Source organism: Neoarius graeffei, chromosome 8 (assembly GCF_027579695.1).
Source record: "Neoarius graeffei isolate fNeoGra1 chromosome 8, fNeoGra1.pri, whole genome shotgun sequence".
In the NCBI taxonomy this organism is placed as follows: Eukaryota; Metazoa; Chordata; class Actinopteri; order Siluriformes; family Ariidae; genus Neoarius; species Neoarius graeffei.
In genome coordinates, this window is record NC_083576.1 from 47,093,160 (window position 1) to 47,105,505 (window position 12,346).

Below are 12,346 nucleotides of genomic sequence, written 5' to 3' on the forward strand. Positions count from 1 at the left end.
CAGCTCTGCGTCATAAGAAGAAGAAAAAGAAGCCTTTATTTGCCACATGCACACTCAAGCACAGTGAAATTCATCCTCTGCATTTAACCCATCTGAAACAATGAACACACACATGCACACACACAAGTGAGCCATGAGCACACACACATACTCAAAGTAGTGGGCAGCGCTACAGTGCCTGGGGAGCAGTTGGAGGTTAGGTGCCTTGCTCAAGGGCACTTCAGGCCAAGGCTGCCTCATGTTAACCTAACCACATGTCTTTGAACTGTGGGGGAAACTGGAGCACCCGGAAGAAACCCACGCAGACACGGGGAGAACATACAAACTCCACACAGAAAGGCCCCCATCGGTCGCTGGGTTCGGCCACTGGGTCCGAACCCAGAACCTTCTTGCTGTGAGGCGATAGTGCTAACCACTACATGCCTCATGATGACACAGTGGGTGGGGAGAGCCCTCCTTCCTCTCTGGGGAATCCCTTAGGGGGCTTCCCATTGAAGCATGCACGTGACAAGTCTCTGAGACACGCCTTTGACCAAGTGAAAGTAATTGATGGGCAAATCCTCCAGCATAACGTTGCGCTTTCCTTCTCGTACTTTTTGTATTATTAAGGATAGGCTGTATCGAGTGATGCAGGACACTCTAATGAAAGAAAAGATAACACAGTTGTTGGTCCCAAAGAGCCACAGGGAACCTTTATTCCATGTGACTCATCATAATCCTATGGCTGGGCATTTGGGGCAGGATAAAACACTAAATCATCTCATGGCCCGTTTCTATTGGCCAGGGATTCGCGCCGATGTCCGCAGGTGGTGTGCAGCATGTCGCGAATGCCAGCTGGTAAATCCAGCAGCCACACCAAAAGCACCATTGTGCCCATTGCCACTGATCGAGATCCCTTTCGAAAGAATTGGCATGGATCTCATTGGGCCATTAGATCGATCTGCATGCAGGTATCACTTTGTATTAGTCATTGTGGATCATGCAATGCAATACCCGGAAGCAGTGCCTCTCCGCAATATCTCAGCACACAGTGTTGCAGAGGCAATCTTCCGCGTTATCTCCCAAGTCGGGATTCCGAAAGAAATCCTGACTGATCAAGGCACTATGTTTATGTCACACACACTGTGTGAATTATACGAATTATTGGGGATTAAATTGATTCGTACTAGTGTTTATCATCTGGACGGGCTGGTCAAATGATTTAACCAAACACTTAAGAACATGATTCATAAGTTCGTTCATGGGGATGCTAAAAACTGGGACAGGTGGCTTGACCCTCTGTTGTTTGCAGTGTGTGAGGTCCCACAAGCCTCCACCGGGTTTTCCCCATTTGAATTGCTGTATGGGCTCAAGCCTCATGGTGTCTTAGACATCATTAAAGAAAATTGGGAGGAGGGGTCTTCTCAAATTAAAAATGAAATTCAGTATGTTCTTGACCTGAGAGCAAAACCCCATGCACTGAGTCACATAACCGAGAAGAATTTGTTACAGGCCCAAGAACGTCAATCTTCCCTGTACAACAGAGGGGCACAGCTAAAGGCATTTGCACCGGGAGATAAAGTCCTCATTTTACTCAAGTTCAAAATTGTTTGCCAAGTGGCAAGGGCCCTTTGAGGTCACACGGCAAATTGGGGAGGCCGACTATGAGGTCAAACAGCTAGATAGGGATGACACGTCAAATTTACCACTTCAGTCTCCGGAAACCATGGAGAGAGGAGGTTCCTGTGGCTCTGGCGATGGTAGTTCCAGAGAGGGCGGAGCTGGGACCGGCGGCAAGTCCAAAAAGTGTGGCCCAATTCACCCCGGTCCCCTGTGCAGACCACCTCTCACCATTCCAGAGAGCACAGGTAATTAGGAGTTCGCCAATGTGTTCTCACCCCTCCCTGGTCACACTAACCTCATAGAACACGATATTGAGACTCCTCCAGGGGTGATGGTGCACAGCCGCCCATATCAGCTCCCCGAACACAAGAAAAATGTAGTACAGGATGAACTTCAGGCTATGCTTAAGATGGGAGTAATTAAGGAGTCGCACAGCGACTGGAGCAGCCTGGTGGTCTTGGTTCTCAAGACTGACAGGTCAGTCTGGTTCTGTGTAGACTATAGAAAAGTCAAGTTCAAGTCAACTTTATTGTCAATAATGCCATATGTGCAGGACATACAGAGAATTGAAATTGCGTTTCCCTCTTATCCGCAGTGCAAACAGTAATAAGCATGAAATATAAAATATAGGTACAAGATATAAACTCCTGTGATGACCTGACGACTTGTCCAGGGTGTACCCCGCCTTTCGCCCGTAGTCAGCTGGGATAGGCTCCAACTTGCCTGCGACCCTGTAGAAGGATAAAGCGGCTAGAGATAATGAGATGAGGTGAGATATAAACTATAAAAAGGAAAAAAAGGGGGAGGGGAAAAAACGGGGGGGGGGGGTGTTACACACACAAGCTAAAGCTATCTAAGAAAAGACAAGACAGTGGCAATCCAGAAAGTGCAAATGTGGCAGTGTGAACAGAATTAACGGTATAAATTTAAATGTGATGAATGACAATATAAACAGAATGAACAATGTAAACGGGAACAGCAGTCTGACATTATAGTAATTCAGTATAAATATAAATAAAGAAAGAAATGGCAGTATGAGCAGAATTTTCAGTGTAAGTATAAATATGGCAGATATGACAGTATAAACAGTGTAGCAGTGAAGTCTATCAAAGATTAAAGATGTATAAAGTGTAAACAGTGTTGTAAACGATTTTTATATAGTGCAATTAACTATTAAAAAAAAGCAGTATGAACATAATTTTCAGTGTAAGTATAAATATGGCAGATATGTGAAAAGTGTAAACAGTGTTCTAAACAGTTTCTATGTACCCGTGTAGGCAGTATTGTAAACAGTTTTAACATAGTGCAATTGAATTCCGTTACAGTTCGTTAAAGTGGCTGGTGACATTTGGTTTGTGTATTAGGGGAAGGGGGTACTGGCCTGGGAGGGAGTTCAGCATCCTGACGGCTTGGTGGATGAAGCTGTCTCTCAGTCTGCTGGTTCTCGCCCGGAGCCTTCTCATTCTCCTCCCAGAAGGCAGGAAGCTGAAGAAGTGGTGGTTGGGATGGGTGGAGTCTCCCGCAATCCTGAGTGTCAACGCTGTGTCTAAATTTGATGCATATCTGATGTCCCGCATTGATGAACTGCTCGATCGGTTAAGCGTAGCTCACTTTTACTCAACACTGGATTTGACAAAGGGATATTGGCAGATCCCCTTGACTCCATTATCCCATGAGAAAATGGCCTTTTCCACTCCGTTTGGCTTACATGGTAGTGTAAGTGGTTAGCACTGTCGCCTCACAGCAAGAAGGTTCTGGGTTTGAGCCCAGTGGCCGACAGGGGCCTTTCTCTGTGGAGTTTGCATGTTCTCCCCGTGTCTGCGTGGGTTTCCTCTGGGTGCTCTGGTTTCCCCCACAGTTCAAAGACATGTACTTGGGGTAACATGGGACGGTCTTGGGCTGAAGTGCCCAAGAGTGGTGGTGCGCACTCATGCAGTGGCTTTGCTCTCCTATGATGAACTAAATTTCATTGTACATTTGTGCAGTGACAATAAAGGTATTCTGTTCTGTTCTACACCAATTTGTCACCCTTCCTTTCAGGTTGTTTGGGGCTCCACACTGCATAAAATGATATATCTTAGCAAGTGAAAATATCTTGAAAATAGTTGAAATGATCTAGCATTTCCTATTAGAAGAATACAAGACACCAATTCTGAGATTATTAAATCTAGTTCTAGACTGCAGCCAACTTATTCCAAGATGTCTTGTCAAATAAAATTATCTGTCCATGCAGCAAGATAACTTCACAAAGTAATTGTCCATGCAGCAAGATAACTTCATAAAGTAATTTTCTCCTCAAATTCAGTTTTAAATTTTTTGCAGTGCAGCGATGTTTCAGTGTCTCATGGACTGAATTCTCTGTCCCCAGAATGCGTATGCGGCGACTAACTTTGATGATGTAATCATTTATAGTAATGATTGGGAGCGGCACTGCCAACATCTGAGGATGGTTCTGAGGTCACTGAGGCGTGCTGGGCTCACAGCAAACCTGAAGAAGTGTGCAATTGGATGGGTGGAAGCATGGTATCTGGGCTTCCACTTGGGTCATGGGCAGGTGCATCCCCAAATTGATAAGGCTGCAGCGATTGCGGCCTGCCCGCGACCTAAGACCATAAAGGGGGTGAGGCAGTTCCTGGGGCTGGCTGGCTGTTATAGGCGGTTCGTGCCTAACTTTTCGGACGTCACCAGCCCACTGACTGACCTGACTGAAAAGGGGGCGCCAGATCCAGTCCGGTGAACGGAGCCATGCGGACAGGCTTTTGCTCAGGTAAAGCTGGTTTTGTGGGGGGGCCCACTGTTGCATTCTCCTGACTTTTCTCTCCCTTTTGTTTTACAGACCGACGCGTCGGACAGAGGGCTGGGGGCCGTTTTGTCCCAGGTGGTGGAAGGTGAGAAGCGTCCAGTGCTGTACATCAGCCACAAGCTCTCCATGTGAGAGTCGAAGTACAGCACAATAGAGAAGGAGTGTCTGGCCATCAAGTGGGCAGTCCTCACTCTACTCTACTACCTCCTAGGATGCCCATTCACCCTCCATTCCAACCATGCCCCGCTCCAGTGGCCCCACTGCATGAAGGATGCCAACGCGCGGATCACTCTTTGGTATCTGGACTTTTAGCCCTTTAAATTTGAGGTGGTTCACAGGCCGGGGGCACAGATGGTGGTGGCGGATTACCTCTCCCGCCCCCCCCAGGGTCAGCTGCAGGCCGGACGGCTCCCCGCCCTGAGTCGGGCGGTGGGGGTATTTGGCAGCGGGGGCATGGTCGAGCGTCGGCTGTGAATGGCGAGGAGGCAGGTTGAACCAGCAGGTAACATGTGATGAGGTGCACCTCTGTCAAATTACTGGCTGTCTATTAACCTGTGTCTCTGTGTCTTGCAGACAGTCAGGAATGAGAGAGAGAGAGAGCTGTGACACCCCATCGTATGTGTGTTTATTTTGTGAACGGTCACTGAAAAGTTTGCTGAAAAATAAAAGAACTCTCCTCTTCTGAAGCCTGCTTCCCGTTCGTCTGTTTTCCAAAGTCTGAGAACTGTTACATGGGGTTTCCATGATTTGCAAATTATTGCATTCTGTTTTTATTTACAGTTTACACAGCATCCCAACATTTTTGGAATTGGTGTTGTACATTGAGGTTGTTTAGAAATTGGCAGTAGATTACTAGGTTAAAAACGTTGCATGGGAAGCAGAGCATTGTTCCACTTTGATGAGATGTTTAACACTAAAACACTTTGTACTGCTCAGGTCAGTGTGCAAGTGAACAGGACTCAGCCGTGGTGATGGTGGATGAGCTGATGAGTCTGCATCCTCACCAGTTCTCCTTATCAGAGGCAAGCCTCCATCTCATGGTCACCCCCTACTTGTCTCTCCCGCACATGCCTCAGCATGGCCGGATACATGCTCATCGCTGAGGTAATGCCCACCCACTCACCCTTCATGCTAGCTGACTGGCAGACACAGGACAACTGCATTCTCTTAGCTGATAAAGCACGGGTTTTCTAGTGAAGTGTGCAGATATTAATACTGCTAGCACCATAAGGTAAGAAAGCGACCTTACAATATTACAAATATCACTAGAACACGAAAGAACCAAAATGACATCCATCCAGATTGCTCTTGCTTGTGCCTGTTTATTCCCTGAGAACTCTGATTGTGTTTCGGATTTGTTTACCTGGATTTTCTCATTGAACTACAGACTGCACCTGCATCCTCATCTGCCTGTCTGTTCATAACCCTCTGCTTCCCATCATGCTTTACAGAATGTTTTTAACCCTCACATTCTCTTCACTGCATACTAATCGACTGTTCACTCGGTCTCTCAGTTTTAGTTTTGTTCTCAGTTAAATATAATCATCTGGTCGAAACAACAAAAGGATTATAATATTTGTCCCTTCTATCAATATGCTGTGTTCTCTTTGGATGGGTCTCCCATTCTCTCTCTGTCTCGCTCTGTCTTATCCCACAGAGGCAGAGATTGATCATGAACCGGAGCTCAGGAGAAAGTGGCAGTGGCACAGGAGAAATTCCAGGTCAGGAGTGCCCAGGCATAGAGGGAGCACCCTGGGGATTAGAAAATGGCGATAACATGGACAGTGAGACCCAACTGCTAGAAGAGGCGAGGACGAGGGGCAACGGGGGAACAATGGAGCAGGTGGAAGACGCGGGGGATGCACAGCCCAAAGACACCGATGAAGATGAAGAGGCAGAAGAACAACAACCCTTCAATCCTCTGATTGTGCCAGGCCAGTAAATTTAAAATAAAAATCGACTTCTCGATAGGCTGGATATACTGTAACTGGTCCCCTGTAATGGTAGCACTTATGTAGCCTAATTATCTTATTTTGAGACATGGCCCCATTTGGGATTTTTTTTTCTTGGTGACCTGATTAGTGGTGCTCATATTAACCTGCCTGAGTGCATTAATGTGCAAAAAGTACTATAAAAAATAGTTGTTCCAACAGATAATGAGAGAGATTTTCCACTTCCTGTAAACGCTGCTAGTGCCAGCGACCAATTTACAGTAATAGAACAGAACAACTTTATTTATCACACATACACTTAAGCACAGTGAAATTCCTCCTCTGCATTTAACCCATCTGAAGCAGTGAACACACACACACACACACACACACACACACACACACACACACACACACACACACTTGTGAGCAGTGAGCAATTTGAAAGAGTTCCATCTTTTCAGAAAAAAAAGTCAGTTTCCTGCTGGCAAAATACAATCCGTTTCAGCAACACAGAACTGCTGGTCTGTACCATAGAGCTTAATGGGAGAGGTCATTGCATGATGTGAACACCTCTTATGAACATTTGTACATTCAGAATAAGCCAAACTACAACTTTAAAGCAAGTAACCATTTGTCATTATAATTGCATCTGTAGCAATGCTGTTATAATGTGAAGAGATGCTGAGGCATCTGACGACGAGAATTCCCCATTATCGTTATGAATTAAGAACCTCCCATACTGTATGTTTTGGCTCCATGTGGAAACATGAGCAGGTTCTTCGGCTGGTGTCCTGACACCTTGGTGTTAAAAAGGCTAATTGTAGTTCAGTTTTAGCGTATGAAAGGTAAACTGCATTGATACAAAGAATCTTTCACTTTTTATACAGTACTGTGCAAACGTCTTAGACACATGTAAAGAAATGCTGTTGACCAAAAATGGCTTAAAAATAATGAAATGAAATGTTTCAACATTAAAAAAATACTACAAACAGAAGTAAGCCATAATGAAACAAAATCAATATTTGGTGTGAACTGACCCTTTGCTTTAAAAACAAAAAACGGTAATCTCAGGTACGAGTGCAATTTAATAAGGGTTGTTTTACAATCAGGGTACAAAGTTTGTGTCACAGGGGTCCAAAATTCAAATTGATTCAAACTGGTTCTTGTACCAGTTTTTAAGTGAAGGACAAGTTAAAGAACAGATTTCAGGTAATTTTTTGACATATGTGTATGGTAGTTTTGTGTAATCTGCTGTAAGATAAAGAAAAGTAGCAAAAATGTTATCAAAGACTCCTTGTCAAAAATGAAGTGATTCTCGGAGAGGACTTTTTTTTTGACAATTCAGAATCCACTACTTCCATAGTGCTTTTAAATATAAGGCTGTAAGCTTTGTGTTAGTTGTCTCTAATATTTATGTCCCAATATCTTGACCACATTTTAGGATGAAAATCATCATTTTAGATATGTTATTTTATATTGAAAAATTAGCTGTCTCGGAGAGGACATTTTTTTGACACAATTCCATACTAATTTGATCAAAATAGTCTGAAAACTTACTGGCATTCAACATTAAAACTTAACTATGTTTCCAATGATATGGAACCAATATGTGTTTTATGGTATAAAGAATGATGTAAGTGCATCCCTTTTGGAGCTACCTGTGGTCAAAAAAGCACTTTTTCTAAATGACACGAGTAATTTTGCTAAATATGACACACATTGCCATACATTCACCAAAAATAACGTTATCACCAAATTTTTTTTTGCATGGTAAATAGAGCTATCACAGGGCTACAATAAACAACCAAGTTTATTTAGTCAAGCCTTTTGATATTGAAGATAATAAGTGTTAAATGTGATTTTTAGCTTGCGTACCCTGATTGTAAAACAACCCATAAGGAAATGAGCTGTAGGTTTTACTGAGCAGCTTGCAGAACTAGCCACAGTTCTTATGTACACATTTGCCGCTTTTCCACTACCAACGCGGCTGAGTCGGGCTGAGCCGTGCCGTGCTGAGTCGAGCTGAGCGGGGCTGTTGGAGTTGCATTTCGACTACAACCGCGCTGAACCGTGCTGGCTGGAAGTGGGTGGACAAATTGGGTGGAGTTAGCGAAAGTGGGTGGATGTCACGTGATGTCGTTAGGCGGCACAAACAGTGACATCAGTGACCTTTTAAGCGGTAGTCTCACAACCCGGAGAGTAAACAATAAACATGGAGGACATGGAGTCGTTAGTGTTGCTGGTCTTGGTGCTGTGGCTTGTTGTCACCGACAACGCCAACAGATACTGGCAAGAGCGTATAGATGAGGCGAGGCGCATAAGGCTTCAGAAATTCTCGTAATTCTTCTTCTTCCAGGTTTACGGTGTTTACAGATCCCAGCGCGCTCGCGGGGCGTGTGGGCATGTGAGGACACTCCTCCTCACCAATCAGTGCACAGGGGAGTGTCTGCTCACGCCCCCAGCCTCACTCGGCTCGGTTTGGCTCGCTTCAGCCCCACTCCAAAACCGTGCGAGTTTTGGGGGCTGAGCAGGGCTGAAGCGAGCCGAGTCGTGCTGTTCTTAGATAGTCGAAACGCGAGCCGTGTCGGGCTGAAGCGAGCTGAAGTGAGCTGAAAAAGGGTAGTGGAAAAGGGCCATTTGTCACACTTGCTTCTTAATTTTGCACCAAAACCCAGTACACTTCATTATGTTTTCTTTTTTAATCTGAAAAGTGTTCTCTTATGTAATATGCTGCTCAGACACACATTTTTTTTTCTGTAATATTTAATTTTGTGCTGGAAAACGAACGTTTGGAATCTAAGATGTTTTTGTATTAACTTCATAACATAGAATTCATAAAATAGAAATCTATAACAAAGTTTGTATGAATAAATAGGGGGCCTAAGACTTTTGCACAGTACTGTAGGTATCAGTAACTAACAAGTTAGGTGTTATTGTGATTTGATTGATCACAGCTGATATTATTCAATAATCAGTATCATTATACATAAAGGACACTTTTTCGATGGAATAAAAACATATTCAATTCCCTTCTAGCGGGTTTCATTCATTTAGTTTGATAGCATGCAATATCATTAGCATATCGCTTATCCTATGTGTATTATGCCACTCTGCCAAATGAAGAACAAGCGTTGAATATGGTTTACAATATTGCATGGTTGTCAAGACATGATGTCACACGTCGGAGCTGATGTGAATATTCAGTGAGAGTTTTCTGCTGCACATGCGCAGAAATATTTGCTTGTACGTCGCCGGCACCCGCAGTAAACCAAAATGCTGTATTATCAGTGGTGAACCGTTCTGTTAGAGCTGGGACTTCAGCTCAGCCAAAACTTAGCTAGACACACCAAAAAAGCAACAGGGCAAAGGATTTTGCAAGGGATTAGCGGCAGGCTGCCAGGTCTCTCTGTTGTGTGAAGTTGTCGATGTTGATTTTAAAAGTAGCTAAGTAAATTACAGAGGGAAATGAATACTTAAGTCTGATTTGGCCTTAGAGATGGCCTAGGGTGATAAATTTTTGGTCCCTCCCACTATAAATCAAAATCTGATTTGTTAATTCATCTGTCATTTCCTACATAAACATACACTGTGATGGCCTTCTGTCCCGGCAATGAAGTCCTAACTAATGAGTGAGCAGCTCTAAACTCTTCTCAGCCTAGAGATTACAAACAAAAAAATCTCTTTGGATAACTCTATTTTAATGTTTTCAGGACAGTAACCCTTTGATTTCTGAAGCAAATTTGATAGAAAATGAGGCCGAATTAGAAGAGAATAATTATAATGAAATTCTGAAAGAAATTAAAGAATGAAAGAAATTAAATATAACATTTGAGATGCTGATATGTTTGGGCCTTCTCTGAAGGCCTAGAAGGCCCTGATGGTTCCCCTCTGTGTATTGCACATAAAACCTCTGCGCTAGCAAGCGACTGTGACAATTTGTAAACAAATCTATAATTGTTCCATCGAATGTGTATGTATAATAATAATAATGATGATGATAATATTGGCTGGCTTTTGTTCGTGGTCTATCAGATATATAACATTCAACTAACATGATATTGAACTAATCTTCAACTCGTTCAATATCATGCTAGCTGAATGGAATATATCTGATAGACTATGAACAAAAGCCAGCTAATATTATTATTATTATTATTATAATACATATGGGCCACTTTTTCCATGGAATAAAAACATGTATTCTGTTCCCTTCTAGTGGGTTTATTGATGGCATGCAATATTATCATATCGCTTATCCTCTGTGTATTACGCCACTCACACGTTGCCAAGACAACACAACGTCACACATCGTAGCTGTAAAACTTCCGCCTTAGTGAGCGACAGTGACAATTTGTCAACAAACATGGCCTCCAGGTTTGCGTTGTTAAAAATGGAAGATTTTGAGAGAAATTTGACTGCCAGGTAGCTCCATTGTGTGTAGTTGTCGAAGTTGATTTTAAAAGTAACTAAGTAAATTACACAGGGAAAATAATAATAACAATAATATCCGGCTTGACTGCACTATCGTTGGCCTTCGCTAACACTACACTGGCTGGTAGGTAATTAGACTGCCGCACTAACAGCACCGAGTTGCGGGTCAACTAGCGTTGGCCTTCGCTAATGATATTGCTACACTGGCTGGAAGCTAACTGGACTGCTGCACTAACAGTATCGAGTTGTGGGTAAGCTCCCATCAGCCTTCGCTAACACTACTGCTACGCTGGGTGGAAACTAACTGGACTGCCGCGCTAACAGCACCGAGTTGCATTAGCAACTGTCAGCCTTCGCTAATGATACTGCTACGCTGGGTGGAAGCTAACTAGATTGCTGTTCTAACAGCACCAAATCATGGGTAAGCTACCATCGGCCTTCGCAACACTACTGCTACGCTGGGTGGAAGCTAACTGGACTACCCTGCTAACAACACAGAGTTGCGGGTAAGCTACCGTCAGCCTTCGCTAACGCTACTGCTACGCTGGGTAGAAGCTAACTGGACTGCCGCACTAACAGCACCGAGTCACGGGTAAGCTAGCGCCAGCCTTCGAGAATGCTGATATGAAGAATGTATGTGTATAATAATTATAATATTGGCTGGCTTTTTTTGTGATACTGTATATCAGATATACCTCAGATATAATGAGTCGAAGACAAGTTCAGTATCATGCTAGCTGAATGGAATATATCTGATATACCACGAAAAAAAGCCAGTCAATGTTATTTAAATATTCAGTGGTTAAATCAGGCTTTCAATAAAGTTGTTTTAATGTTCAGATTTAATAAAGGCACCCTGTAACAGCTGTCTCAGGACAGATTCAGAAATTTGATCAATTGTTAAACATGCATACTCTGTCATATTACAGTTTGGAATAAATTTCACTGAACTATATTTTATGCTGTTTTTATTCTGAAAGAAGAAACTCATTTCACTTTGTTTAAAAAAAAAACTCCAATGAATTTTGTTTAAAAAATTAACAGAAACGTTATGTTCAAACTGTAATATCTGTATAACATATTCATGACATACATATTTGGACAATTTCTGACTTTGACCAAAAGTAATGTTCCATTACTATAGTGTGTTTTAATAAAAAAGTTGAGGGTAGTTCATCGAGGGAGTGGGGCATATTTAATTCCCCTCTTATGTAAAGTTTTAGAGACAATGCTGTTACAAGAATCTTATCACTAGGCTATAAATGAGAAACAGTAAAACTGTGGATTTTTAAAATCCCAATATGGTAGTTAAAAACTACAAAGCCAACTGATGCATTTGGCTTTATATATAACTTCTTGCAAAACTGCTGACATGCAGCTGGAGGTTTTGAAATCCTCAAGGCTTTTGGTTTCCTTTCAAATGTGTCTGTAGGGTTATTTTGTTTACCTGAATGGGGTACAGAACCAGATCTAATATGCTTCTGTGTTTTGTGTTGAGTAACTCCAAAGGTTCTGTATTTCTACAGCTGAAGGGCTGCCAAGGCAGTTTCCTGTCAGTTTCCTGTGGAACTACAGT

At 43.0% G+C, this 12,346-nt stretch overlaps 1 protein-coding gene across 1 annotated transcript in view; it reads left to right on the plus strand.

Moving 5' to 3' along the window:
* slc24a6a (solute carrier family 24 member 6a) overlaps positions 1-12,346 on the plus strand; it is a 72,866-nt gene that overhangs the window by 43,015 nt on the left and 17,505 nt on the right. Inside the window, 3 exon segments of the mRNA XM_060926718.1 lie at positions 5,342-5,463; positions 5,465-5,509; positions 6,063-6,339. Of these exon segments, the coding sequence (XP_060782701.1) occupies positions 5,342-5,463; positions 5,465-5,509; positions 6,063-6,339 (444 nt within the window).